The sequence below is a fragment of the Simochromis diagramma genome, unplaced genomic scaffold, assembly GCF_900408965.1.
Source record: "Simochromis diagramma unplaced genomic scaffold, fSimDia1.1 OVJJ01000685.1, whole genome shotgun sequence".
Classification (NCBI taxonomy): Eukaryota; Metazoa; Chordata; class Actinopteri; order Cichliformes; family Cichlidae; genus Simochromis; species Simochromis diagramma.
Genome location: NW_024387477.1, coordinates 12,044,843 through 12,072,812, shown reverse-complemented (window position 1 = coordinate 12,072,812; position 27,970 = coordinate 12,044,843). Strand labels below are relative to the sequence as shown.

Genomic DNA, 27,970 nt, shown 5'->3' with positions numbered 1-27,970 from the left:
GCTGGCAGTCTTGGAGTAAGTCAGATAAACAGCTCTTCTTGTTCACTGGGAAGGGGGAAGGTTAAATCCTGGTGGCAGACAGCCAGCACCAGTGATGACACCAACTGTCACTGGCAGCCCCTCACTCCCTGCTGCTGTGCTAACTCCACTGTCTCTGTGTGTGTGTGTGTGTGTGTGTGTGTGTGTGTGTCCACTCGAGCATTGGTGTGTGAACTGAAGTGCTATTTCCTTTAGCGTGTGGTCATTTTTGATCCCCCGGAGTAAGGATGGGTAATATGGTTGATAAGCGCAAGTGGAACAGCTGTTTAATGAATCCCCACAACTCTGTAGAACAGCTCATCGGAAGCATTTCATTCATGCTTCATATTTATTTATTTATTTGGTACTTTTCTTACTGGGCATTACTGTGCTTTGCTGTTTGGCTACTGTGTTAGTAGTGTGTCAAATCATTTGTCCAGCACATTTGCTCAGACAACTTTGTTTACACTGTCTGCAGCTTATAGTAGAATACACATCATATGAGGATATAGAAAAAGTCTTTTAAGGTAAAATGTGGATGGACAGAGCTAGGATAGTACGATGTGGAACACTTTGTAGAATGGTAACTTGATAAAGTTATTTTTAGACACAGCTCAAACTTGTTAAAACAAACTAACTAAATTATTGCCTGTCCCTGCTTTTTAGTGTGTATTAACTGACTGTATTAGTCTGTCTGCTACTTCAGTTTTGTCTCCAGGTAAAGGCTATAGTCGTCACTCTTCTGTTGTTCATACTGAACACATAGTCAGGCGAAACACTCTCCTGCTCTCTCTGCTTTCTCTCCCATTAATCACAACCTTATTAGACGCTGTACCACTTCCGTTCTGCCACCCACTCCTCTATCCTCAGCTTCTTTATCATTATTAATCACCTGCATTCAGTGGTCAAGCAGATCTCTAGTCTGTGATGATTGGCTGTGCTAGACAGTGGGCGGGGCCCTCGCTGATGCATCATACACAGTACCAGCACAGCAGAAAAGCTCCTCTCTTGCCCTCCCCCTTCCTCTACCTCTCACTCTGCCTTTCATACATACGCCAGAGCACAGACTGCAGCAGAACGCAGGACCAGAAGGATTTTCCTTCTCATACTGGAACAGTCGAGAAACCAGTGGGACAGAGGTACAGTTAGCCAGTGAGGAGGAAAAAGACATTATTCATAGAGGATCCACTGAGGAGTACCTGGCTTTTAAGCTGCCAAAGTGAGTGGTTGTCCCTTTGCGTTTATCCCCACTGTGTATGTGTGTCCATGCGTGTGAGTTTACTGCAGAAGCAGCAGCAGCACTGCAGATGCCACGATCAGTGACTCTGCTCATCCCTCTTTCCCCTCCCCCCATTCTCCTCCTCCTCATCTCCTCTTCTTCTGTTAGAGCATCCATTAATAAGCAGGGACTTTTCCCATTTCTGAGTGCGCATTGATTGTGTATGTTGCATGTGTTTGTGAGAGAGCAGAATCGGTCCGGCCACACCTGGACGCAGCAACTGCAGGGGGGACTCGGAGTGCGCTTGATTTTCCTTGCCTCATGACTAATGTGTGCTCTTGTGAGGTACAAATCAAGCTCACCACTGGTAGTTTTTGAACTGTTTCCAAATGATCCCCTTTCTGCAGGTTTGCATCTGGCTCTCAGAAGCACTTCTGTGGACTCCCTGGTGCATCCATCCCTCTTTTGGGGCTGCCCCACTCCCTCCCCCTCAGCCTTACTTAAGTATAGGATGACAAGCTGTGCGCCCCTGTGCTGAGGAGGCGGGCAGCAGTATGGGCACTGTGCTGAACGGCATCCCCACCACCATCCCCTTCGCCACCAATCTGCCACCATCACGCTGCCCCACCAAGACGGGCACTCCCCCAGGCCCCGCTGATGGGCGAAGACACTGACTCCACCCCAGCTCTCAACCACCACGGCTTCCTCCCCGACCACAACTATGTGACTGAAGGTAAGAAGATGACACAGGAAGCTGTATGTGTCTGTTCTTTGTATTGAAGTATTTCCTTCAGGCAAGTGTGTATCTATGTATTGAACTTTTGGAGTGTGAGTAAGACAGAGTGCGTGACAAAACTAGCTCAGGGCAGCTTCCTAAGCTTCTGTAAGCTCTGTGTTAATTATTGTTCAGACAGGAGCTGCCCTAGTCACCAAAACATTCTTCGTCGCAAAATTATATCATCTAAGGCAACTTTTCCCCTCCTCTCACACTATTTCCTTTTTCCCACCCAGCACTTTTCATTCATTATTTTGTTTATGCTACTTTGTGTTACACAGCTATTTTGTCACACCGCAGGGAGGAATTGATCTGGCCCATGCCAGAGTGTCTTCACTTTTGTCTCCAGTTGTGTTTGTGTGTCAGAGAATTTTCCAGAAAAACGAGGCATAAAAATTCCACCACACTGTTTTTGTACTTGCATTGCATGTCGGCTCTTGTATGATAACAGCGTCACGCGCGTGTTCCCCCTGTTTGCTCCCCCACTCTTCTATATAATTGGCTCAGGTGTCAGATTGAATACATGATCTAAGGCAGGGGGTATATTGACAAACCCAGCAGCCTACAAAACTGTACAAACCACTGAATTTCTTTGGTTTCTTTATAAAGCATAAAGGAGATGGATTATGACCGTGGATAACCACGTTCTACTTATCTTATTACCACCACTAATCTTACCTGCATGCTGGCTTTACCTGTCTGCTTTCCTGCCTCGTCTGTCTGTTTCTTACACTCAGCTCATTGTTCGCTACGCGCCTTAGACCTGAACAGCGGATTATCATTTTGGGGTCATGAACGTGTTGCGAGCTTATTTGTGATCCTCCTATCACTGTAGAAAGGGAATTATGCTTCCTCTGTGTGTGCTGTGGCATAATTTCCCCTTGCACAGAAGCACATGCTGTAGTCAGGGGAGACTGTAGTGCTGCCTGTTGATTGTGCAAATACTCTTGTGTGTATTCAACACACCACTGAAGATTACATTTGTGCATGTCTTTGTCTGTATGTGAAGGTGTGCTTTTCTGTTTCTTCTTACATATACTGTGTTTCCATTAGTAAATTGTATCCATTTCAGGAAAAAGGTTTTTAGTAAGTGACTGGTAAAAGAAAAAGAAAAATTAGCCTTAATACCCCTTAATACCTCTCGACACCCATCCATTATTGCTATAGTAACAGCCAGCAATGCTAAACATGCTGCTTTTCATGCTTGGCCAGAGTGATTGGCAGATCATCTCCACCCACCAATAATGGCAGTATTAATTATTCCACACACACAGGAATTATTCAGGACTGAATTGCTGATGAGCTCACACCAAGGTGGACACTGCTCAACACTGTTGGTGTGACGGGCCGTGCAGCGCATTGTGAGCTTTAATGGAGAGGACGTTCAGGAGTTCCCCAGATGACCAACAAATATTTCTTCTATCTCAAAAAAACAAAAAACAATAAAACTGGGAATCCACTCCAACTCCCTCCACCTTTCGTCCATGTTCACCCCATCCCCCGTCCGCCTCCCCATTTCCACCTGCCCCTTTTTCCCCCTGTCTGGTCTCTAATGCAACACACAGCATTGTTGAGTGCTGAAGTGGCACAATTGCCTAACAATTATCCAACAGTGCTCTAAAGACTGCTCAAACACAGTACGCGTGTCTGAGGGAAAACCGAGCTTGGTATAGACACACAGAAGGAGATGGTACATGTGATTTTTATTCGTGGGTTTATTTTGCTGTCTCCTGTGTGTGTGCCTGTATGTGTGTGTTTCCATCTTTCTTTCTTTTCTTTTTCCTGTGTTTACATTTATATTCGTGTGTGTGCATCTTTTTGTTAGTTCAGGTTTGAATTTGTGTGGATGTGTGTCTGCAAGTGTTGTGTCTATGTGTGTAAATGTGTGTCTGTAGATCTTCTAGTGGGGATTCCCCTCCCCTGTAACTCCTACAGGGGAGGGATGCTTAAACTCCCTCTTCCTTGCAGTCCCTCCTCTCTTGAATTACATACATTGCTTACTCCCCATCGTCCACAAACTTCCCTTGCCTTCAAAAGTATCTCATTTGGTTCAATGAATCGAGTAACAAATTCTAATTTTTAAAAATAACCCCATTATTATCCTATGCCTCTATATATAAGAGTGCCCATTATTAATTATTGTTATTCACTCGAGCAGAAATTGAAAATAGAAAAATCACCAAATGGTCATATAACAATTCCACATGTATCTCTAAAAATGAAAACTGTGTTACACTGAATATCTTTGGATGTTTGCCCTGTTTAGTAACTTGTAATGGGGAGATTCGATTATGTTCCACATTATATGTCATTAAAGACTATTCTAAGGCAAGTTCTGAGTCATTAAAGTAATTGGTCACGAGGGAAAATGTGACCGAGTAGCCTTTCCCTGGGCCATGCACACTAATGATTACCTGGAAAGCTAAATGAAAGTGAATAAACAATACATGCTTAAGACTTTGTCCCATTAGCTTCCTGTGTTCATCCTTCATGTGTTGCTAGCTTTTCCCACCAAACCCAATATGTTATTCTGTGATCATGAATACACCACCAGCTGATTTTCTTTGGTGAGTACTCATGACCAAGTGTGGTAATGTAGTAACTCAGTCCCTACCCTTAACCCCGCCTTCAACCCCCTTTGCTGCCCTGGTCCTTTTTCCTTCTTATTTTCCTTCCTTCCTCACCCTCTGCTTCCCTGTTGCCCTCCTCCCTTCCTTCCCCCCTCCGTCCATCCTTGCTCCTCTTGCAGGGCTGCTCCTGGCTATAGCCTGAAGAGCTCCGCCCCATCCTGTCCACCCCTCTCCACCCTGGAGTCCTCCCCCAGGATGTTGAGCCCCATCCAGGTCCTGTGCTCCGACATCACTACCCTTTCTCTGGAGCCTGAGCCTTTTGCTTCTTACACTGAAGGTGTGTGCTCTATCCTCTTCTATCCCGAAGGTCATATCTATGTCACACAAATGTGCCACATGACCCCAGTGTGAGATGTGAGAGTTGTATGTGTGCACATCTGTGTGCTAATGGCTCCATGTGAGAGTGTGTGAGTGTTTGAAAGAAGTGTGTGTGTGTGTGTGTGTGTGTGTGTGTGTGTGTGTGTGTGTGTGTGTGTGTGTGTGTGTGTGTGTGTGTGTGTGAAGGAGTAGTTTGAGTCAAGTGCATTTCCATGTGAGTCTGACTGTTATAAATATCTTAAACATCACTTTGTCTCTGTCTGTCTGCCTCATCCTTTTTTGTGTGCCACTATTTTTATATCCAGCTCTTTATTTTTATCTCAGTCTGCCTGCTCGGATTGTGTGTATGATTGATTTCTTTAAATAGTTTGACCAGATGACACCCCGCCTCCTTCAAAGCATTGCTATCTTAAAAGCATTGCTATCTTTCTTCTATTTTATATTGAGGGAGAAAACACACGGGCACTTCACATCCATGAAAACGAGCACACACGGAATAAAATCAAATCTGTGTAGACATTCACACAAAGGCCTGGAAATGCATTTTTTTCCCCATTCTCATTTCATTCCATCACCTTTATTAATGTGTCGTCTGTAAAATGTCTGAAAGTTGTGAAAAAAGCTTTGAATTTCCTGGAGAATTGCTTGGTTTACTTGACAAGCAATCCATATAATTGCTTTGTGAAACACTACAGACAACAGTTACATTTAATTTCCAAGAAGATAAAATCAGTGAATTTTCTGCATTTTGTGCAAAAGAAATTCAGGATTGACTGATCTATTAATGCAAATAAATGTAGAAGGCCAGAGGAATGCATTAAAAGGCAATTTTGTTTGTTTTAAAAAAAAAATATGAAGGATTAATTTTTCAACATTTATGAGCTGTCGGAACATATTCTGAGTTTTCAATATCACTGGGGTCAGACGGGGTGTAAACATACTAAGCCTCTCATCTTTTTTTCATGCTAGTCTCACAAATCTGCCGAAAAATAGATTTTTGTACAATCAAAAATGAATCACAAGCAGCTTTGAGAACACGTGTAGTCAGAAGAAGCTCCTGCAGCTTGGTAAAACCGGATTACAAGTGTATAGTCTACAGGCGCAGCAGCTCCCTTGTTTTGTAATTCTAATTGTTTATATCTATAACCATTAGGCTCACACCAGCTCCTCTATTCTGCTGATATTTGTGCAGAGAAATGGCAGACTCCCTGCTGTGCTGGGCTTAAATCACTCCTCTCCACACACGTGCACTTCTAACAAACACATGCGCCAGTTTTTTTTCCCAGATAACTCCAAAACTGCAGGACAGGGATCAATTTGCCATCTCCCTCCGGCAGGCTCTCCCCTCCTCCTCCCTCACTCCCTCCAACCCGTCTATTTCTCTACAGGGTAATTGAGTACACACACTTGTGCACACGTATGCAGGAAATGCGTGGTGCTTGAGCTACAGCTCACACACACACACACACACACACACACACACACACACACACACACACACACACACACACACACACAGATGCATCTCCTGCTGAGTGGTGGCTTGTCCCTGCTTTTAAGGAGCGTATGTTTTTGGCTTGGCTCTAATGGTCCGTGTTTACTCAGACCTAAGATATCTATAATTGGACCTGTAGGATGTCTGCTTCCCTTTCTGCCCCCACACCCCCCAAAACAGGAATTCTGCCTCCCTGTGTTTTTACCTCCACCCTGATCTGCATCTTCGGACTGACAATTAAATTAACTGACTGATCACTTCGGTTCTATCTGTCAGCTATTTTCACTGCTAATGTTGTGAGAAAACTGTGACATCTAAAAAATATTTGCTTTGTTCAACCATCATCCCCAAAATTCAAGCCATACAATTTAATAACAGTTAATTTTGTATTTACTATGCTGTGATTTTTAAGGCACTGCTGTCCGTAAACACTACAGTGTTTGTGTATTTGGTGTTCATACCCTGTGCCTGTTTTATATCTTTCTGTATCATTGGGTTCATTCATGTTTGTGTGTTGTTTTGTGCTGTATGTGTGAGCGCATGCACTTGCAGTCACAGTGTGTTCCTTCAGCTTCTGCAGTGTGGCAATGAGTCAGACTGCTGATGCTAATGGACAGTCTGTGGGAGAGACAGACTGAGGAAGCTTGCTGCACTGTAGCACACTTATCCACAAGACAAAAACCTACAGCTTCACAATGGCACACACATTGCCTTTACACACAAGTGAACTGGACAGCAATACTTCTTGGGAGAGAACCACAGTGATCATGATGGTAGTTATCTCTGCAGTTGTTGCTTAGATTCTTATTAGGTGTTTTTCTCCTCTATTAAAAAGAGTGAAAGACACAGATGGGTGTGTGTTTTGTGTGTGTGCACAAAAAGGAAACAGAGGAACAAAAAGACCAGAAGAGGATCCAGGTTGAGAACAGACTGAGGCTGAGCCAGGAGAGAGTGTGTGCTCCATATTTTATTCAGCTATACTGTGTGCCGCTCCTGTGGTTTTGCTTAGCTTAGCTCTTTCTGACTGTGACCTGACTGGAGACACAGTTGTCTGTATGCGTCCAGCCTCTCACTCACGCACGGAGCATTAAGCTCACACATTTTCTTTGCGTTATTTTATGCACATGTGCACGTAAAGCCCCTCTGGTGCACATATGCGCGTTTGTGAATTGGACTGCATACACAGGGGTCTGCATGTCTGTGTGCATCCCTTAATTATCTGCCTATCCTCAATTAGGATCACAGCGTCTGCTTCATCTCCTGGTATTAATTTAGCAACATTTGTTAGTGGACAGAACTAGAGCAGCATAATTATTTTACCACGCTCCTTCTTCCTGTGAGGGTTGGATTGCTGAATCCCACTTCCTCCTTCACCAGATTCCATATATGGCTAACCTTTACCAGCACCGTCTCCACTGGTTGGCTCTGCTTGTTACTATGGCAACCGCTACACACTGGAGGAGCCCCACCACCACCACCACTATCACCACCGCTGCCTCAGCTTCCTAGTCCTTTCCCTTCACCATCCTTTCCATTTTACCACCACCAGCATCACCACTTCTTGTGCACACCAGGCAGCAGAGTGCTGTGGGGGAGGGATGAGAGAGGGAGAGAGGAAGAGAGGTGAATGTGCAGAGACAACCAAGAAGAAACTGAGACAGAGAAATGGGGCAAAGAGAGAGATTGGCAAACAGGAGATTAGAGATGACAAAAGAACATGTGGGTTGAAAGGGAATGAGAGAGAGCCTAACATTGAGGGGGAAATTGTCACCGAATAATAAGAAAGGTTCTGCAGCATCTGAGAGATCAAGAAAGTGTGTGTAATAAAGAAAGATGGCTGAAGTAAAGAAAGAGGTAAGAAGTGATACACAGAATGTATGAGGGTGAATGAGGTTGTGTTGTCGTGGAGATTGAAGAGCAGTCCCCGCCTTTCCTCATCATAAAATCTCTCTTTCTCAAGGCCACAACAAAATAGGCAAGGCTACAGCTTTGAATCACTCCGACTCAATAAATACACTCTCCAAGCTCTATTTTTATTACAGCAAAGCTTAGTAAGAGCCATGTTCTTTTCTACCAACACCATGTGCTGTATAGAGAAATCCAGTAGACGCTGCAATGCCTTGTTGTTATTTTTGTGGTCAGCAGTGAATTTTCAGTTGCAGTTTCAGGGTTTGTATCATGATTATTTCCATACTCGGTCAGTGTGTATGTTTAGGTCAGCAGCCCAGTGCGATGCACAAGTTAAACAGTGTTATGTGGGACAGAAACCGAGATTATTGTTGAGATAACTGGAGAAGTGTTTGTTAATGCATTAAATGTCTGGCTGTTGTCAGCAGTATAAATCATCATCTACCTCTTCATCATCTTCTGTGGGGTCATCACAGTGTTTCATCTGCTTCCGTCTCGCCCTATCCCTAGCAGCACCATCTATCACAACAAGCCTCTGCATGTCCTTCTTGACTGCATCCATGACTCTTCTCTTGTTTCCTTCTGCCTGGCCTCTTGCTTTGTTGCCAAGCTGCTAACCTGAGCTATCCCTCTGATATATTCATTTCTATTATTGTCGGCTACTCCAAATGAAACTGAGAATGTTTTCTACTCTGCCACCGCTTGGGCTCCTGTATTTTTGTCAGTGCCAAACCACACATCGTTGCAGGTCTCACTACCGTCTTGTAAACCTTCTGTTTCTCTCTCACTGCTATATTTCTGTCACAAATCACCACATGTCTCCACCCACTCCACCCTACCTGCAAACTGTTCTTTACCTCTACTGTGCTCTATTCATTGCTTCCGATGGTTTTTAAACTTTACTACCTCTGCCTCTTGCAGTATCGCTCTCTCTAATTCACACCTATGTATTCTGTCTCGCTTCTACTGACTTCCATCCATCTTTTCTCCAGTACATATCTTCACCTCTTTAGGTTCTCTTCCACCTGCTCCCTACTCTTAGCAAAGGGCTAACGCCTGCAGTAAGATTAATTTAGTAAAAAGAAAAACCATGATGGCAAATGTAAAAACAAATGAAAACAGCCTACATCAGCACATCTAGCACTCCATAGTCATTTGTTACTTATTTTTTGTTCTTTAGATTAAAAAGAAAACAATTTGTGGGTTCGTGAGAGGTAATATGTTGGAACTGTTTCTCGTTCAGCTGCAGTAAGTTTGTTGATTTGCTATTTGTTGAACTTCACACTATCCTAAGTGAGGTTTATGTTACTTCCCGAATAAAGGACTATAACAAAACAAATGATAATAGAGTAAAATACTTTTTTTTTTTAAATGTGTCTGTTCACAATGGCATTCGTGATCTTGGAGGAATAGTACTGTAACTTAGCCAAGCTTCCTGCCGGGTCAGTTACATACCTTCTCATCACTCATCATTTTTACCGAACCTTACAGTTTAATCTATCCGAAAGAGGTTTAAGCACAGATACTTTCAAGCAGCTTTGTCTCTAAATCTATTGTATGTTTACAACTAAATCTTCAATCTGCTGCACAAAGACAGAGGTGAAAGGAGGACAAGTAAACGGAGGAACAGGGAGCAGATTACATGCAAAGCTGAACCACACACAGGTCCCAGTTGTCCTGCTCACACGCTCTTCTTTTGACGACACAACTGTGTGCTTTTCCGTTTCATGTTTTGTGTATTGTGTTATACAGAATGGACCACGTAAAGCACTGAGTCACTGCACTAAATGCTAAGTGGATAATAATGTGCCGATATTTCAGCGCTGTAAATGAGCCATTGGGTTATTGTTTAGGGAGCGATGGGAGCTGTGAGGTAAATATACAAATTAATGTTATATGAAATTAGCGATTAAAACTCACTGTGTCGTGACTTTAAACACGCAGTTGTTTATGCCCTTAATAGAGACCAAGGAGTACGCATTCACCCCAGCATAAAAACATGAACCCGAGTGACTCTGTAGTCTTGTACGTCATTGTGTATGTACAGTGGGGCAAAAAAGTATTTAGTCAGCCACCGATTGTGCAAGTTCCCCCACTTAAAATGATGACAGAGGTCAGTAATTTGCACCAGAGGTACACTTCAACTGTGAGAGACAGAATGTGAAAAGAAAATCCATGAATTCACATGGTAGGATTTGTAAAGAATTTATTCGTAAATCAGGGTGGAAAATAAGTATTTGGTCACCTCAAACAAGGAAAATCTCTGGCTCTCACAGACCTGTAACGTCTTCTGTAAGAAGCTTTTCTGTCCCCCACTCGTTACCTGTATGAATGGCACCTGTTTGAACTCATCATCTGTATAAAAGACACCTGTCCACAGCCTCAAACAGTCAGACTCCAAACTCCGCCATGGCCAAGACCAAAGAGCTTTCGAAGGACACCAGGAAAAGTATTGTAGACCTGCACCAGACTGGGAAGAGTGAATCTACAATAGGCAAGCAGCTTGGTGTGAAAAAATCAACTGTGGGAGCAATCATCAGAAAATGGAAGACATACAAGACCACTGATAATCTCCCTCGATCTGGGGCTCCACGCAAGATCTCATCCCGTGGGGTCAAAATGATCATGAGAACGGTGAGCAAAGATCCCAGAACCACACGGGGGGACCTGGTGAATGACCTGCAGAGAGCTGGGACCAAAGTAACAAAGGTCACCATCAGTAACACACTACAACGGCAGGGAATCAAATCCCGCAGTGCCAGACGTGTTCCGCTGCTGAAGCCAGTGCATGTCCAGGCCCGACTGAAGTTTGCCAGAGAGCACATGGATGATACAGCAGAGGATTGGGAGAATGTCATGTGGTCAGATGAAACCAAAGTAGAACTTTTTGGTATAAACTCAACTCGTCGTGTTTGGAGGAGGAAGAATACTGAGTTGCATCCCAAGAACACCATACCTACTGTGAAGCATGGGGGTGGAAACATCATGCTATGGGGCTGTTTTTCTGCCAAGGGGACAGGACGACTGATCCGTGTTAAGGACAGAATGAATGGGGCCATGTATCGTGAGATTTTGAGCCAAAACCTCCTTCCATCAGTGAGAACTTTGAAGATGAAACGAGGCTGGGTCTTCCAACATGACAATGATCCAAAACACACCGCCCGGGCAACAAAGGAGTGGCTCCGTAAGAAGCATTTGAAAGTCCTGGAGTGGCCTAGCCAGTCTCCAGACCTCAACCCCATAGAAAATCTGTGGCGGGAGTTGAAAGTCCGTGTTGCTCGGCGACAGCCCCAAAACATCACTGCTCTCGAGAAGATCTGCATGGAGGAATGGGCCAAAATACCAGCTACTGTGTGTGCAAACCTGGTAAAGACCTATAGTAAACGTTTGACCTCTGTTATTGCCAACAAAGGTTATGTTACAAAGTATTGAGTTGTATTTTTGTTATTGACCAAATACTTATTTTCCACCCTGATTTACGAATAAATTCTTTACAAATCCTACCATGTGAATTCATGGATTTTTTTTTTTCACATTCTGTCTCTCACAGTTGAAGTGTACCTCTGGTGCAAATTACTGACCTCTGTCATCATTTTAAGTGGGGGAACTTGCACAATCGGTGGCTGACTAAATACTTTTTTGCCCCACTGTATCATAGTGGAACACAGAAAGCACCTGTGCCTACTGTGAAACAGCTGTGTGTGCGGTTGATTTCCTTTGTTTTCATGTACTTGCATGTTCTTTATAAAGCTCATTCTTCAATTTCAAGCACAGTTATGCAACAGTTATCAAATATTGTCTCATTCCAAACATGAATTTGCATATTTTAATCCACTTACATGTTAATCCACTGACTGTTGATTTGGTTTAATAATTTAGTGTGAGATGAACATTATACAGATGAATGATGATGTGCGGCTAATGGCTACTCCTTCTCTCTCTTTCACTGTCATTTCCACTCTCATACTGCACATCTCCTTCTCTTCTTCTCTCTCTTTCTGCATTCATCTTTGTCTTTATACTTCCAGCTGATATCATCTCCACTGTTGAGTTTAACCACACTGGAGAGCTCCTGGCCACGGGAGACAAAGGGGGCCGTGTGGTCATCTTTCAGAGGGAACCTGAGGTACTTACACATGCGCACCACACCAACACTGACACACTTGCACTCATGCAGCACGTTCAGATATAACATTTTTCATTTGAGCTGTAAGGGTAGCAATGAATGCACTTGGTTCCCCTCCAGCTACACTCTATATTGGTTGATAAATACTTGATGTCCCTGCTGTGTCAGAGAGTGTGTCATTATAGCTGTGCGGAGTCCATGCCAAGCAGTTTCTGATTAACATCGAGGTGATGGAACATGCACATCTTTCACTTTCATCTACCTTTTTTTCTCTTTCATTTCCTTTTCTTTTCATAGAGCAAGACTGAGCCCTTCTCCCAGGGAGAGTACAATGTCTACAGCACCTTTCAGAGCCATGAGCCCGAATTCGACTATCTTAAGAGTCTGGAGATTGAGGAGAAGATCAATAAGATTCGATGGCTGCCTCAGCAGAACGCTGCACACTTCCTGCTTTCCACCAATGGTGAGAGCCTCCTGCATACACACCCTGGAGAAAACTGGAAGCTGATGTGATTGATTGATATTTTCTACATTTGCTGTGAACCACTTTAAATGATTGCTTTTTCTGAAGGCATTATCTAAGAGCATGTTTCTGAGATACTGTTGCTTCTCCCTTACCCTTTTACACCTGAGCACTGCCAGACCGTATCTTATTAAAATAGTACCTGTCTTCTTAAAAAAATTAATGAGTGTGACCCACTTTAAAGCTCTACTACTACTATATGTTGCGTGTCACTTCTTTTTAATTTCCCATTGGAGGTCTTCCATTTCCCAGGCTCTCCTGTATTGTTGTAAAGATGCTATGCTCTCTCAAATTCAAAATTTTGACCACTTGAAGATAAATTTGAATTTGCCCCAATGTTCCTTACCCAATGAGGTTTTTAGGATTGTGGCGCTGTTACTGATTGAACTGAAAAAAAAAAAAAGACTTTGGCTTAAGGAGTTAACATGTTTGTGTGGGTGAGGAACGTCTCGTAATTAAGATCTTAAGTCAGAAGCAGATTTTCCCTTGCCTAATCGCAGACGAGTTTCTGTTTGTGTTGCAACTCTTCTCTGTAGTACATTAGGATGTGAGGTTACACTCTGATTTTATGGCTGGAATACTTATTTTAGTTTATATTTACCCTGAGAACCTGAGTATTGATTTTTTTAAAGTACTTTATTATTTATAATTGAAGGCATGAAATATGTAGGACCTGCCTCAGCAGCTGAGTAGCAAACATGCTGACATGTTTGTTGTTGCTATTTTCTCAGTATAATACAAAGAGTCCACGCTTCCTTACCAACCTGACTGTGTGATAAATTAGTACATAATATAAATGTTTGTATTTTTTTTTTTTATTACAAAACAAAAACAGTTTACTGTAAGTTTTAATGATTGTAGCTTTGATTGTGATGAAATCCCATATTGGTCTCTGGGATTGTTTTTAATCACATCTAAGTAGAGTCTCTTATTATCAAAGCATTTCAACAAGCACCTTTATCTGATTATTTAATGGCCCTGTTATCCGTTTTCCAGATAAGACCATTAAATTGTGGAAGGTGAGTGAAAGAGACAAACGGCCAGAAGGATACAACCTGAAGGATGAAGAGGGTCGAATCAAGGATATCTCCACAGTCACCTCTCTACAGGTATCTATCTATCTATCTATCTATCTATCTATCTATCTATCTATCTATCTATCTATCTATCTATCTATCTATCTATCTATCTATCTATCTATCTCTCTATCTCTCTCTCTCTCTCTATCTCTCTCTATCTCTCTCTCTCTCTCTCTCTCTCTCTCTATATCTATCTATCTCAGGTTAGGAAATAAAACTGGGTCAGTGAGTACAGATGTGTTTGCATGTGTAAAAATGGGTCACTGGCACAAGGAACATGTGAGTATGTGTGAGCCTGTGGGGGTGGTGAAATCCTCTTTTTGTATCCTTCACTACAGCGCAGAGAGAAACCGTCTACACTGGATCTTAATTAGTTAAAAGCTTCAGTGTTTCTATCAGCAGTAAACTCTTATTAAGAGTAACTCACCGTGCCTCCATATGTCTGGTTATAATGCACCTCTGTCCTTTTGGAGGAGAACCAATGTTAGTGATTCTAACACTGTGCAGTATGCAGAAAAAGAAGCCATAAATCTAAAACTAACCATGCGATATTGTGCAGTCCCCTTTTGTGTGGGTGAATTTGTTAAATGTAAGCATGTGTCGACAAACAGTTTTTTAAAATGAAGCCAAATGAGTGAAGGACCGAATGAGCACTTGGACTTGCTAAAGTTTCACTCCTGAGAGTTGCTCCTTTATTATTGATGTCAAAGGAAGTAATGCATTAAATATTAACTATGATACAATTAAATTATTTCAGTTTATTCCACTCTGTATATCTTCTACTTCTTTCATTTCATTCAGAATAAATGTTAAACTGTTCTTTCTTTGGGGCTTTCCAGGTGCCGGTGTTGAAGCCCATGGACCTGATGGTGGAGGTAACTCCTCGGCGAGTCTTTGCCAATGCCCACACCTACCACATCAACTCCATCTCTGTCAACTCTGACTATGAGACCTACATGTCAGCGGATGACCTTAGAATCAACCTTTGGCATCTGGACATCACTGACCGTAGCTTCAGTATCCTTCATGGTTCGAAGCACTCGTGCACAAAGACTGGAGGAGATGAAGACAAACACTTATGTGTGTACGCACATAAAGCAGGCATATATTTGTCAAAGCCCAGGGACTGCGATAATGAATGCATACATTAATGCATGCATACTCAACAATCAATTCCTGCCCACACAAAGCAACAAGCTCTGCAAATCCCACTTTGTTGTATGAAGATATGCACAAAGACACACACAGTGCTGGGGGAGGGGAGTATTATTCTTGAGGAGTGAAAATGTATCTTAATGAATAATTCAGTGGCTGCATAAATATTTCAGCCCTTTTCTGAGTTCTAATCCAGCTCAATAGGACACAGTACAGTCGCATCCCTGACCCAGACAGGATTTATAATATTACAATTTATGTGAATATGGAATTAGTTTTCTCCCAACAATCCCCTCTAGATATATTTATATTGGTTTGCTTTATTCCTGCTGTAAATTATTGATATAGTGTTGACTATGTATACATTTATATAAACTTTTGTTTATATTTTGTTTGTAGATTATAGGCCTGTGTGTGTTTCCATATTATTTTAATCAGTTTAATTATTTTCTCATTGAGTCAGTTGGGGAGTTAAATTAATAAAAGGATGAATGAATGCATAAATAAATGAATTAATTATGTGCAGTCTATAAAGCGCAGGCCTGAAGAAGCTGGCTCTTTGAGAGTTTTCCTCAGCTGTGGCGCTCTCCATCAGACATTGTGGACATCAAGCCAGCCAACATGGAGGATCTGACAGAGGTGATCACAGCGGCTGAGTTTCATCCCCACCACTGTAACTTGTTTGTCTATAGCAGCAGTAAAGGCACGCTGCGCCTCTGTGACATGAGAGAAGCAGCACTGTGTGACAAGCACTCTAAATGTGAGTAAAACGTGCTGAGAGAAATGGTGGACACGCGCATGTTGCATGTTTATAGTTTTTACAGCAAAGATTAGAAAAGATCTAAGCTTTTAGATAAGTATGCTAACCCTTCAAGACAGCCCAAAATTCAACAACAGCTGTATTTTTTTCTTAAATGGAATGGACTGGTACTCAGAGTTTGTCTACTTTATTTGAGCAGTCAAAGTCCATTTATGGATTCACACACATTCAAGCACAAACACTTCTTTTTCTGTGCCCTAGCATTCACATGCTCGCACTGATGGATCAGAGGCACCTTGGGGTTCAGTATATTGCCCAAGGATGCTTCGACAAGCAGACTAGAGTAAACAACCATTTCGCTGCTCTAACTCCTGAGCAGCAGGTGCTCCAAACTAGCAGCGAGGAATGGCAGTGCTTTTTTCTGTAAGCTGGGTTTATCTCTATCCTCTGATTTTTCTTCTAAATTTTTAAAATTGAGGTTTGCATTTGTGGTATTGAGTGGAATTCCTTGATAACTCTTGTGTGCATTTTTTATTGCTTTGGTATTCCCAGACTTTTACTTTACCACAAATTGTTAAAGTTTTTAGGCATTTTGAGCATGTTAGTTCAAAGTGCTGCTGTGCCCAATTTTAAGCTTTACTCATCTACAGCGGGCAAAACTTAAGGTACAATAATACTAAACGAATGGCCTAAAAGATAAATTGTAAGAATTATGATTTCCCCACACTGTAGAAGTATGATTTATCACTTCTGGACCTTTTCTACTCTGTGTAATAATTTTTAGTTCTACCTCAGAACAGGGCTAGTTGCTCCATAAATCTGTCGTCCTTAAGGGGCAACAATTCAAGTCATGGCACTATATTTCTTGTATTTACGTTTTCTCTCAATCACTTTGGTTCATTTCTCAGAACATCGAGTCATTTGTGCATTATAAAAGCAATGTCATTCTTTTAAATAATTTTTTGACGCATTAAACGTGTAAAAGGTTACGTACTATTTCTTTCTGTCTCACTTCCCAAAACATCCCGGCAGTAGTTCACTGTGCAAGTCACCACATGGAAGACGGTTGCAGCATTTGTCACAATATGTGATGTGGATGAGAATTTTTCAGGCCACAAATTCTTCACATCACAGCAGATGTCATGCAAACGACTGTACACAGCCTCTGCAGGCGTCTGCTCTGATGTTTTATTGTATTTTTGGCTTTGAGCTATAAAACAATCTCATCTTTTTCTTTTCTGTTGGTAACGTCGACAAAACCATTTTAGTTCATACACCAAAAATGTAAATGTTAATCCCGACTAGTCTCATACATGCAGTATTGTGTCAGCTTATTGTTTGGAAACTGATGTATGCCTTACAAAAATCCCTGTCACTGAATCTTAGCCACGCTTTCCTCGACTGCTTGCGGTACTTTAGCCATGTTGTCATATATTGACAACATGGCTGCAAAATTTGACTAAAAGAGTGAAATGTTCATTGACATTTTGGTCATAAATAATACTTATGGGACTGTGAGCCAAGCTTTCCTGCCTGTCTTTTCTTTGTTTCCCACTTTTTGTTCCTGTTGTAATGCTTCATCCATTCAGTTTACAGCTTTGATCATGAGTCACTGCTGCAGTGTTCCTGCACAAGCTGTGCTCAGCAAGCAGCTAGATCTTTCATTTTATTTTTCATATTCAGTGTTTAGAGGAACTTTAATAGAGCTCTTTGACATTTGCTAATGTTTATACACTGATGTATTCAGACAGCAACACCTCTACAGAAAGATACAGAAGCCGTGTCCGTGGTCTCTGTCTCATAAATGGCACTTAACATAATGAGTCATCTGAGAGATTTATCTCTGTACACGAGATAAAAGCACACATATCCAACTGTGTTTCTGCCTTTCATCTTGCTTAACGGCACTCGCTGACCTCTCCTTCTCTCGCCTTTTTGTCTCCCTCCCACTCGCCAGTGTTTGAGGAGCCCGAGGACCCCAGCGCCCGCTCTTTCTTCTCCGAGATTATCTCCTCTGTGTCGGACGTCAAGTTCAGCCACAGCGGTCGATACCTGCTCACCAGAGACTACCTGACTGCCAAAGTCTGGGATCTCAACATGGAGAGCAAGCCCCTAGAGACATACCAGGTGTGTGACTGGCGATGTGTGGAAAAACATGAGGCAGTGTCACAATAAATGACAAGAAACACCAGGATGAATATAATATACTGTATTCTGTCTTACTCAGCTACCATGATGAGAAATGGATAGATCAAGGTTAAGGAGCTCCCAGGGGTCAGGGATCCTTGCAGGTCACAAATAAAACAATTGACAATTGGTGTTCTATAACTTTAAGCTCTTTTATTTTATTTGTAGGAGATTTAAAGAACACACTGAACAAAGGAGAAACATTACATATGCACAGCAGGTTCCTTGATTAGCTTTAAGGCTATGAAAACGATCTGCTATGGACTTTGCACAGTTGCAAGAGAGAGGAGGGGGAAGACATGCAGCAAATGCTCTGGGATGGATTCAGCCTGGTGAGCTTTACTGGCACCCCATTTTTTTGCACATCTTAACCTTACTCTGGACTGATATGTGCAAAACTCTCTACATCATCAAGGCATCAAATGGGGAAAATTCCTTTCTTTTTTTTCCATTACTTAGGTAATATTAAAAAAACAAAAAAAAGAAAGGAAGGGGAAAAAAGGCCCGAACCTGTTACTGTAGTGGGTGGTGTTACTAAGAAACCCAGCACCAAACTATCAACTGTCATCATTACCACTGACCAAATCCCAGTTGTGTTGTCCAAATGGCGAGGTGACTAACGGTTTACTGAAAGAGGGCATTGTCGTTATGGAAGAAATACAAGATCGGAGAACGAAATGAGTCATGAGCGTAAGATTGTCTCTTACAATCACAGTACTTACAGATGATTCGATTTTTTCCCAAACCTTTTAAGGATAATTCAGAGAAAATGCACTTCCCCTCACTGATGCAGAATCCTCACGACGTTTTTTAATGTAAGATCGTAATCTCTTTGTATGTCAAAGAAATGAATAAACCCAAATTAAAACCGTAAATTATCAGTATGTTGTGTATGCGGGAGTTAATTTACAGGGGCTTAAAAATGCTGTGTTGATATACACATGAAATAATAAGCTTTTTAATATTTACGCATGCTATTATTTACACATACATGCTCAATTTTTCTCCTGTGTCACTTCTAAGTGGCCACGCTAGCTTCTGGTTATGCATTTATAGGCACTAAAACTATTTATCAGCTCCTTTTTTTTCCAGTATGTGTTTAGTATTCCTGCCTCAGGCCTGTGGGTGAACATGCGTGTTTGTGTATGTGTTCCTGCCTGACGTGTGAGGGCCTGTGAGGCGGCCAGGAGTGGGAGGCTGAGACGCACTGGAGCTATTTATAGGATCCCGAGCCTCCACTCATAAAGTAAAGCGTGAAGGAGGGATACCTTCCACAGTGGCTGACACCTAGATCTGCAATGCAGCAGAGAAAGGGGGGAAGGAGGGACAAAAGGGGTGAGGAATTGGGAGGGAGTATGAAGATGGTGTGATGTGAGGAGGAGAGATGAATAAAAGAGAGTAAATGGTAGGATTAGAGAGAAGGATTGCAGAGGATGCAGCGTACGGTGGCCTCTGAAAATATCTGCATTCAGGTATAAATATTAGGGGTGCAACGATACTCGTATCGATATTGAACCGTTAGATACAGTGCTTTCGGTTCGGTACGCATATGTATCGAGCAATACAAAATTTTTAATTTATTTTATCAACTTTCCTTCTGACAATGCTGTCTGTGTTGAGCGCTCAGTGTATCTGCGTTCGACTACTCCGCCTAGGCTGCACTGTCGAGCGCAGATCCACTGAGCGTTCAACACAGACAGCATCGTCAGAAGGAAGAGCGCAGGGCAAGCTAGCGAGACAGAAGTTAAGCTCTCCTTGCAACATGGCAAATTGAACCCCCCCCCCCACCCTCATTCAGATCTGGCGTTTGGAATTATTTTGGTTTTCATGTGACGTATGACCCTGAAGGTAAGCGTGTCATGGACTAAAGTAAAACAGTATGTTGGATGTGCCACGCAATGCTCAATTACATGGGTGGGAACTAGTGTGTTAGTGCAGTTAGCTCGTTAACGTGTTGGCCGTCTAGCCCCACGCAGGGGTAGCTCATTAATGGAGATTTGCGGTGTTGTGGCGTTAACGTCATTTCAACGAGATTAACGCTGACAACACTAGTGGGAACACAACGAATATAACTGCACATTTACGCCGACATCATCCTAGTGCAAAGACAAGTGGAACCAGACAAAAACAAGCATGCATGCTACAAACTTTACCCGAGTCATTTAGACAGCCGTTAGCACATGATTCTCCTTATGGGGACCTGATATGTTTAATATTGTGGCGAGCTCAGACAAGGAGGAGACGGAGGTGTCGTTTGGTCTTGCTTCCCGTGAGCTAGCCAGGGAGCACAGCCGTTTATTGACATCTGCAGAAGAACACTGCCGCTAGCTAACTGCTCAGCGCGGCAACCGCACAGCAACAACAACACACAGAGCGCCCTCTGACCCCGGAAGGACACACCGTCGCAGCGAGAAGGCGTCACCCGTCACTATGGCAACATAAACAAAACATAACTGTACAAACAGAACCCCGAACAGCCCTGACCTGCTACATAGCCCCCACCTAAGGGGTCAGTCGTCCCCGACTACCCCATTACCCCACACAAAGTCCTGCAAATGTCCAGGTGCCTTCTTTTGGCGCACCGGCCGGTCACGACCGGCGGGGGAAAAGTCACTCGGGTCAGAACATGGGGTGCCACCATCATCCCACTTCTGACACCAATGTGGCGAGCTCAGACAACGAGGAGACGGAGGTGTCGTTTGGTCTTGCTTCCCGTGAGCTAGCCAGGGAGCACAGCCGTTTATTGACATCTGCAGAAGAACACTGCCGCTAGCTAACTGCTCAGCGCGGCAACCGCACAGCAACAACAACACACAGAGCGCCCTCTGACCCCGGAAGGACACACCATCGCAGCAAGAAGGCGTCACCCGTCACTATGGCAACATAAACAAAACATAACTGTACAAACAGAACCCCGAACAGCCCTGACCTGCTACATAGCCCCCACCTAAGGGGTCAGTCGTCCCCGACTACCCCATTACCCCACACAAAGTCCTGCAAATGTCCAGGTGCCTTCTTTTGGCGCACCGGCCGGTCACGACCGGCGGGGGAAAAGTCACTCGGGTCAGAACATGGGGTGCCACCATCATCCCACTTCTGACACCAATGTGGCGAGCTCAGACAACGAGGAGACGGAGGTGTCGTTTGGTCTTGCTTCCCGTGAGCTAGCCAGGGAGCACAGCCGTTTATTGACATCTGCAGAAGAACGCTGCCGCTAGCTAACTGCTCAGCGCGGCAACCACACAGCAACAACAACAACACACAGGGCGCCCTCTGACCCCGGAAGGACACACCGTCGCAGCGAGAGGGCGTCACCCGTCACTATGGCAACATAAACAAAACATAACTGTACAAACAGAACCCCGAACAGCCCTGGCCCGCTACAATATGCTGCTGAGAATATAGCCCAGAAGAAGCGTATAGTATAGCTTTTATTTTGGAAAGAGCCATTTCTCTGTAATAAACTCTCTTCTCCAAAGATGAGTGATTCCTCAATCAGATATATTTATTTTTTTAATTACTTTTGTTTCAGCAACATTAAATTTAAAAACTGTACTTTTGAGTTAAAATATATATTTATAATTTTAATAAATGACAAATTAAAAAGGCATGAAGATTTTTGTTTGTATCGAAAAAATATCGAACCGTGACACCAAAGTATCGAACCGAACTGAACCGTGAATTTTGTGTATCGTTGCACCCCTAATAAATATGTATAAAAACATGGTCAGGTCTTCATCTAAGTCACAGATATGGACTCTATTTTAACTATAATAATAATCCTGCTCTTGTTTTTGTTCAATACTTTATTTAAACACTCAGTGTTGTTTGGAAAAAGTATTCCAGCTGCTATGCTAACAGCAGAGTTGATTGGAGTCAGGAGTTAACAGCAGCATCAGCTGATGGAAATCATGCCTTTTAGAAAAGACATGTTAGAATTTATTGAGGTTAATTTAATTCCATAGTAAGCTGGGCAGACCCAGACAGCTCAAGGCTGAAAGGAATCGGTGAAGCTGGTCTGTTTTATGATGCTATGGAGAACTGAGCCCACAGAAGTAAATCAAAGGAAAACCTCCAGAAAGACACCTCTTTCTTTGTATTTGAAATTTATTAAAGGACAACTTGAAACTGTATGGCACTGCTGGGAAAGTGGTGTTTGGATTGATCACACCATTTGGGAAGAACACACAGCACAAAGGGGCATTGTATAACAATCACAAAAACATGAGCCCAAAGTGTGTAGAGTAGAAAAAGCATTGTGATTTGAACCTGTTTCGACATCTTCCAGTCGAAATCTGTCAGGGAAGACTATTGTTGGAGCGTGGTGTCTGTGCTTTGAGCCTATCACTCCACACAAATAATGATACACATGAAAAGTGAGTACATATTCCTCTGGAGCCTAAAGGTGGATGCAGGGATTGTGGAGGGGTTGAAATGGCAAGCATTGATGCAGGCCAATAGCGGGATGGACTTGTCAAGGGAGAAATTTATAACTTAAAAAGACCATCAAACCAGGAGGGTATCTTTGGTTTGTTATGTGAGGAGAGGGATGCATGTTAGGTGTGCGTGACGAGGCACACCTGGAATTGTCTGCCTGAGCTTGCAGGCTTCACTCCATGTTATCTTTCAGTTTTCCTTTTGTTTGAGGTTCTATTATTTTATTGCTCCAGCACTAGCATTAGCAATTTCATGTTTGTGTATATTTTGTTAGATAGAAAAAGATCAGATTGTATTTCATGACAAATTAATGCAAGAAATGGAGTAATTCCAAATCCATTGTATGTGGGCAGAAAGTGGGTGCTGGGGTGGGGGGGTTTAAAGGCTAAGCTACCTTATTATTTATTTATCTATGGATCTATTTTGTAAATTTACACCTGTACCCCCCCTGGATCATGAAAAATGTGCACAAATTCATGAGGAATGAGGTGCCATGCTCTAAATCAGAAATCATGCGGACTGGGGGGGTGGAAAGAGGACTGTATATTCAGCTCAAGCTGACACGGTATCATTTTCCCCTGTGCAGAAAGACCCAAAGGGAAAAACAAAATTGTCACTGGTTTTGATGTACAACCGTGAGACGACCTCAGTTTGACTGTTTATTGATTGCAAGGTGGCTGCTGGCTGCTGACTTTATGCAAAATGTGGAAAGCGGGGTTGGGGGGGGGCTCAATGGAGAGAACAGGACCTGGAGGAAGAGGAGGTGTAGATTTCATCTCCTTGCATCACTGGGCAGACACAGTGCTGACACAGGCAGGTCGAATAAAAGCACAAGGAAAAGCAGTTATAAGTCAGTGTATGTGTGCGTGTAAGAATATATGTGTGTCTCTATTATCGCACTCTTGGTAGGTGCGATTGTAGAGAGCTGGATGTTAATGGATTTAGTGATATGGAAAGGAGGGTAGATTAAAATGTACTCCTGGCCCTTGTATTGCTGAAGGTTGGTGTTGTGTCTTATTAGCGTTTCCTTCAGGGAGGATTGTGTTACAGCATGCCCATATTTAATGTGTTTTGGTTGTGCTGAGCTTGGTATGTGTGTTTGTGTGTCTTCTGCTCACTCTTCTATTTATAGTTTACGCTGAGAGTCGATACCTGGGAGTAATGCAGCTGTGAGATGGGCTCGATTGTAATCATATCTGTTTGTGTGTGTTTCTACAGGTTCATGATTATCTCCGCAGCAAGTTGTGCTCTCTCTACGAGAACGACTGCATCTTTGACAAGTTTGAGTGTGCCTGGAACGGCTCCGACAGGTACCTGATGTTTGATGATGGATGTGTGTTTCCAGCTTACAGCCATCCGTTAGTCATACCTGCTTACCTTAGAAATGATGTGATGAAAGCATGAAAACTGTCTTTAGAGTAACTGGATCTCTCCTATCCTCGTGCTCTGTACAGCGTTATCATGACCGGAGCCTACAACAACTTCTTCCGCATGTTCGACCGCAACACCAAGCGCGACGTCACCCTGGAGGCGTCACGGGAGAGCAGCAAACCCAGGGCCGTGCTGAAGCCGCGGAGGGTTTGCGCCGCGGGAGGAAAACGCCGGAAGGATGATATCAGTGTGGACAGCCTGGACTTCACCAAGAAGATCCTCCATACGGCTTGGCACCCGAACGAGAACATCATTGCCATCGCTGCCACTAACAATCTCTACATCTTCCAGGACAAACTCAACTCCGAGATGCATTAGTGAATGGATGTCAGCGGCAAAAACAAATGAGTTTACACCCAATAACACACAACTATGCCAGAATGTACACACTATCAGACATGCACACACACTGTCACACAACCAAGAGATGCCTAAAACGCATACCTACACACACAATCAGAACTCATACACAGCGTTTCACGTCCCTCCTTCACCTCCTCCTCAGCCTTCCAGAACTGCAAGGCCCTCGGCAGGGCTAGGAAGGGAACAGGCTGGATTACACAACGGATTATGGATTGCAAAATTGTCCGAACAGTGGATTTCCTGATTGTTAGCCTCTGGATTGATGGTTCGTTCGTTGCTGCAGCTCGGCTTCCTGAGGGGAGGGATCACACCCTCGGCCCCAGAGTGGAGAGACGTTTACATGTTCGTCTTCTTCTTTTTTTTAATTCTTCATGCTCTTTTACTTTTTTTCCACCTCCTCCTCCACCTCCTCTGCTCTCTGTATTTGTGTGCTCAAGCAAATCCTATTCTTATCCCTTGCCCACTGTTTTGTGTAACAAAAACCCTTTGTGGTTGTCTACCAGCGGCACTGATAAGAAATGGGGCATTTATATAACTGGCTGTTTGTTTTAAGATCAGATCATCATTTCAGATCAGCTTTCCCTCTTCTGTTTTATGTAACTTCTTTTTAAATGATGATGATGGTAATTAAAGAGGATGAAGTAAAGCGATTTGCGTGATGTACGAGGATGAACTTGGGACCCCCCTTCTCCCTAAGCCCACCAGACGCCTCTGAGCTCTCCCTGAATCAGGAGAGACGACCAAAAACTGGGCTGCGTTCAGCAAACGTGAAACATTTACAGTCCTGCAGATAGAGAAGTTAACAGATGATACTATACCACCATGGCCTAACATGAGGACACACGCTCATATATGGTCCACAGTGCGTTTCAGTAATTCATGTTTTCCCTGCTCAAACAGACCTGAACGTCTCTGATTTCTGCTTCTGGTCTGAGGCTGCTTTGTGTGCTACTCTGACATTAAACATGTTAAACTCAGATCAAGCAAAAATATTACTAAAAAGAAAAAAAAATCTATAAAAGAAATAATTTCAGCAATCAAATGATAAATGCTGCATGTCAAACAGATTTAGCCTAGGTGTTTATAAATTGACTCACTGACTGGCTTGGCTGCCTTCGTAACCATTTTAGATCCAGCTTGTACAAAGGCTTCGGGGGCCCCCCGGGGGGCCCCTTGCAGCACGAGTAACCATAAATGACCGAGCTCCCTTACATTTATTTGTGTCTTCGGACGCTGAAGCATGTTTACCGGTGTTCGGTTCATACACTTAACACGTACTTTTCGAATGAAGCCGTCCACAAAATTAGTTTCTGCTCAGTGAAACTGCAAACTGAGAAGAATGGGGAATGTTTGTGATTAACATTAAAAGAAAAAAGACAAAAAAATCTAAGGGCCTAAATGGTGTCTGTATATATCAGCTCGGCTTTTGACATGTATGAGGTTTCGTTGTTTTTAAACAACCATAAACTGACTGCAGACTTGATCATCGGTACTGATGACTGCCTCCAAAACTACAGCAAAGAGATGGTACTTTAATCTCTTCGGCCTTCCTCACTGATAACTTTGCTGATGTGTTTATTTTTTAGAAAACAGCAAATTCTTTTATCTGTCCTTTTTTGTTCCTTTTGCTTTTTTCTGTCGGTTGTAGCCTACTCCACGTCCTTACCACACTAAGCCACATATTTTTGTGTTAATGTATGTTGATGACATCAAAATTGTCAAATGAACAGTTATAAATAATGTTAATATGTTTTTTTCTGAATAAAGATTTCAACGAAATTGCATCCAATGGGCGTATCATTGTGATTTTCATTACTGTTTAGTTAGGAAGTCCTAACATTGCTTAACTGTTAATATGTACCCTTTATATGGCTTTTCAAGTTATGTAGTGTAAGGCGCCACCTTGTGTTATTATGCACTTATTACATGTGGATTTAAAATTGCTAAGGGATTTAATAATGAATGAATTTAATTGAAATAATTACCAAGTTTCATGATTCTGCACATTTTTTCTGTCTGGTTATCTTTCTTCTTCTATCTGCCTAAACTTGAGTTTAAAACCCCCACAATCATCTATTTTATGCTTTAATGACAGTTAATCTAAGCAAAATACATTTCTTCATAATTTAAAAATAACTCGTGTTAACGCTTCATAAATATCAGAATTTTTTCTTTCAGTCTCTGCTGAAAATCGAATCATTTTGCGTGTTGTTCACTGTCTTCATTGTTCCAGTGTGAATCAAACTCTTCTTAAATTGGACACATTAACTTGTAGCAGGAAAGGCGCTTGCGTTAAATAATAGTTTTAAATGGTTCTGCTCCTATCACAACGTTGTGTTTTGCATTGAAAGTCGTGTCAGAATTTGGCGTAATTAAGATGAAAACATGGATCATGAACACTTTTGCCGGGTCATGGGAGTGTAATGATGTGGGGGATATTTTCTTGGAATACTTTGGGCCCTTTAGTACAAAATTAATAGCATTTTATTTACAGAGTATTGTTGCTGACCACGTCCATCCCTTTATGCTCACCGTGTACCCGTCTTCTGTTGGCTTCTTCCAGCAGGATATCACACCATGTTCACTACCACGAACATGACAAAGTTCAAATTATCTCAAACTGGTTTGTTGAGCATGACAGTGAGTTCACTGTGAGAAAATCAGTGAGTTCCATCTTAGCACCTTTGGGATGTGGCGGAACAGGAGATTCACATTATGGAGGTGCAGCTGGCAAATCTGCAGCATCTGTATGATGCTGTCATGTCAACATGAACCAAACTCTCTGAGGAATGTTCCCTGAATCTTGCTGAATTTGTGCCATGAAAAATTAAAGCAGTGCCGAAGGCAAAAGGGAGGTCCAGGGTACTAGCAAGATACGATTAATAAAGTGGCCAGTGAGTGTTTAATGCAAGAAAAATCCAATAAATTACATAAGGGCTAGGATCTTGTTTGAATTTTGTGTCTAAAGATCAGTAAAATATAAATGATTTTTTAATAAAACTGCAACACACACACACATTTGATTTCTTAAAATATTTATAGGACACAGTACAGAAAAAAGTAGTGACAACCTAACTTAAACCACATCATCACTCTGGGATCGCAAATGTTCAATATATTAAATCCCTGCACAGCAGAGATGACGACAAATACAGAGAAGAAAGACATGAAGGTAAAGAAAGCCAAACCTGGTTAACTGTTCTGTAATAAATAAAAGCTCTGATGCAGCAGAGCTCTTAGAGACTTAATTTAGTCTAATTGCTCCCAAATAATATGCTTCAGAAGGCACTTGAAATCTGTATGGACAAACTGTATGTTAAATAATTATAGGGAAAACATATCTATATGACAACCTTGCCTTCAACAGCGGTAGCTACACAACGATGCATGTGCACTTCAACAAGGCAAGTGCAGAAGATCAACACTGATGGTTTTGGCCACAAAAAGTCACGACATACAGAAAGATTTGCAGATGTAGTGTTTGCATAGCATCCAGTAACAAATCAAAATCATGTCATTACTATACTTAAGATGATTAGCTTAAAC

The 27,970-nt window shown here is 42.5% G+C and overlaps 1 protein-coding gene across 2 annotated transcripts; it reads left to right on the top strand.

Moving 5' to 3' along the window:
* The first annotated feature begins 43 nt into the window (after window positions 1–43).
* LOC120723721 (serine/threonine-protein phosphatase 2A 55 kDa regulatory subunit B gamma isoform) lies at window positions 44–26,213 on the top strand. 2 transcript variants are annotated; one of them, XM_040015370.1, is made up of 11 exons: window positions 45–1,237; window positions 1,645–1,970; window positions 4,762–4,919; window positions 12,392–12,489; window positions 12,787–12,952; window positions 14,009–14,121; window positions 14,931–15,108; window positions 15,842–16,006; window positions 17,964–18,133; window positions 23,849–23,940; window positions 24,085–26,213. In XM_040015370.1, exons 3-11 carry the CDS (start codon window positions 4,838–4,840, stop codon window positions 24,377–24,379), a joined length of 1,359 nt encoding a protein of 452 aa, XP_039871304.1. In that variant the 5' UTR covers window positions 45–1,237; window positions 1,645–1,970; window positions 4,762–4,837; the 3' UTR covers window positions 24,380–26,213. The 2 variants fall into 2 exon arrangements, with proteins under 2 accessions (XP_039871305.1, XP_039871304.1); XM_040015371.1 differs by lacking the exon at window positions 4,762–4,919 and having other exon boundaries at window positions 44–1,237.
* The last annotated feature ends 1,757 nt before the right edge of the window (window positions 26,214–27,970 follow it).

Coding starts and splice junctions, on each gene's coding strand:
- LOC120723721 (XM_040015370.1), top strand. CDS start 4,838: ATGTTGAGCCCCATCCAGGTCCTGTGCTCCGACATCACTACCCTTTCT. Junction 4,920..12,391: donor TTTTGCTTCTTACACTGAAG/GTGTGTGCTCTA, acceptor TTATACTTCCAG/CTGATATCATCTCCACTGTT. Junction 18,134..23,848: donor AGCCCCTAGAGACATACCAG/GTGTGTGACTGG, acceptor GTGTTTCTACAG/GTTCATGATTATCTCCGCAG.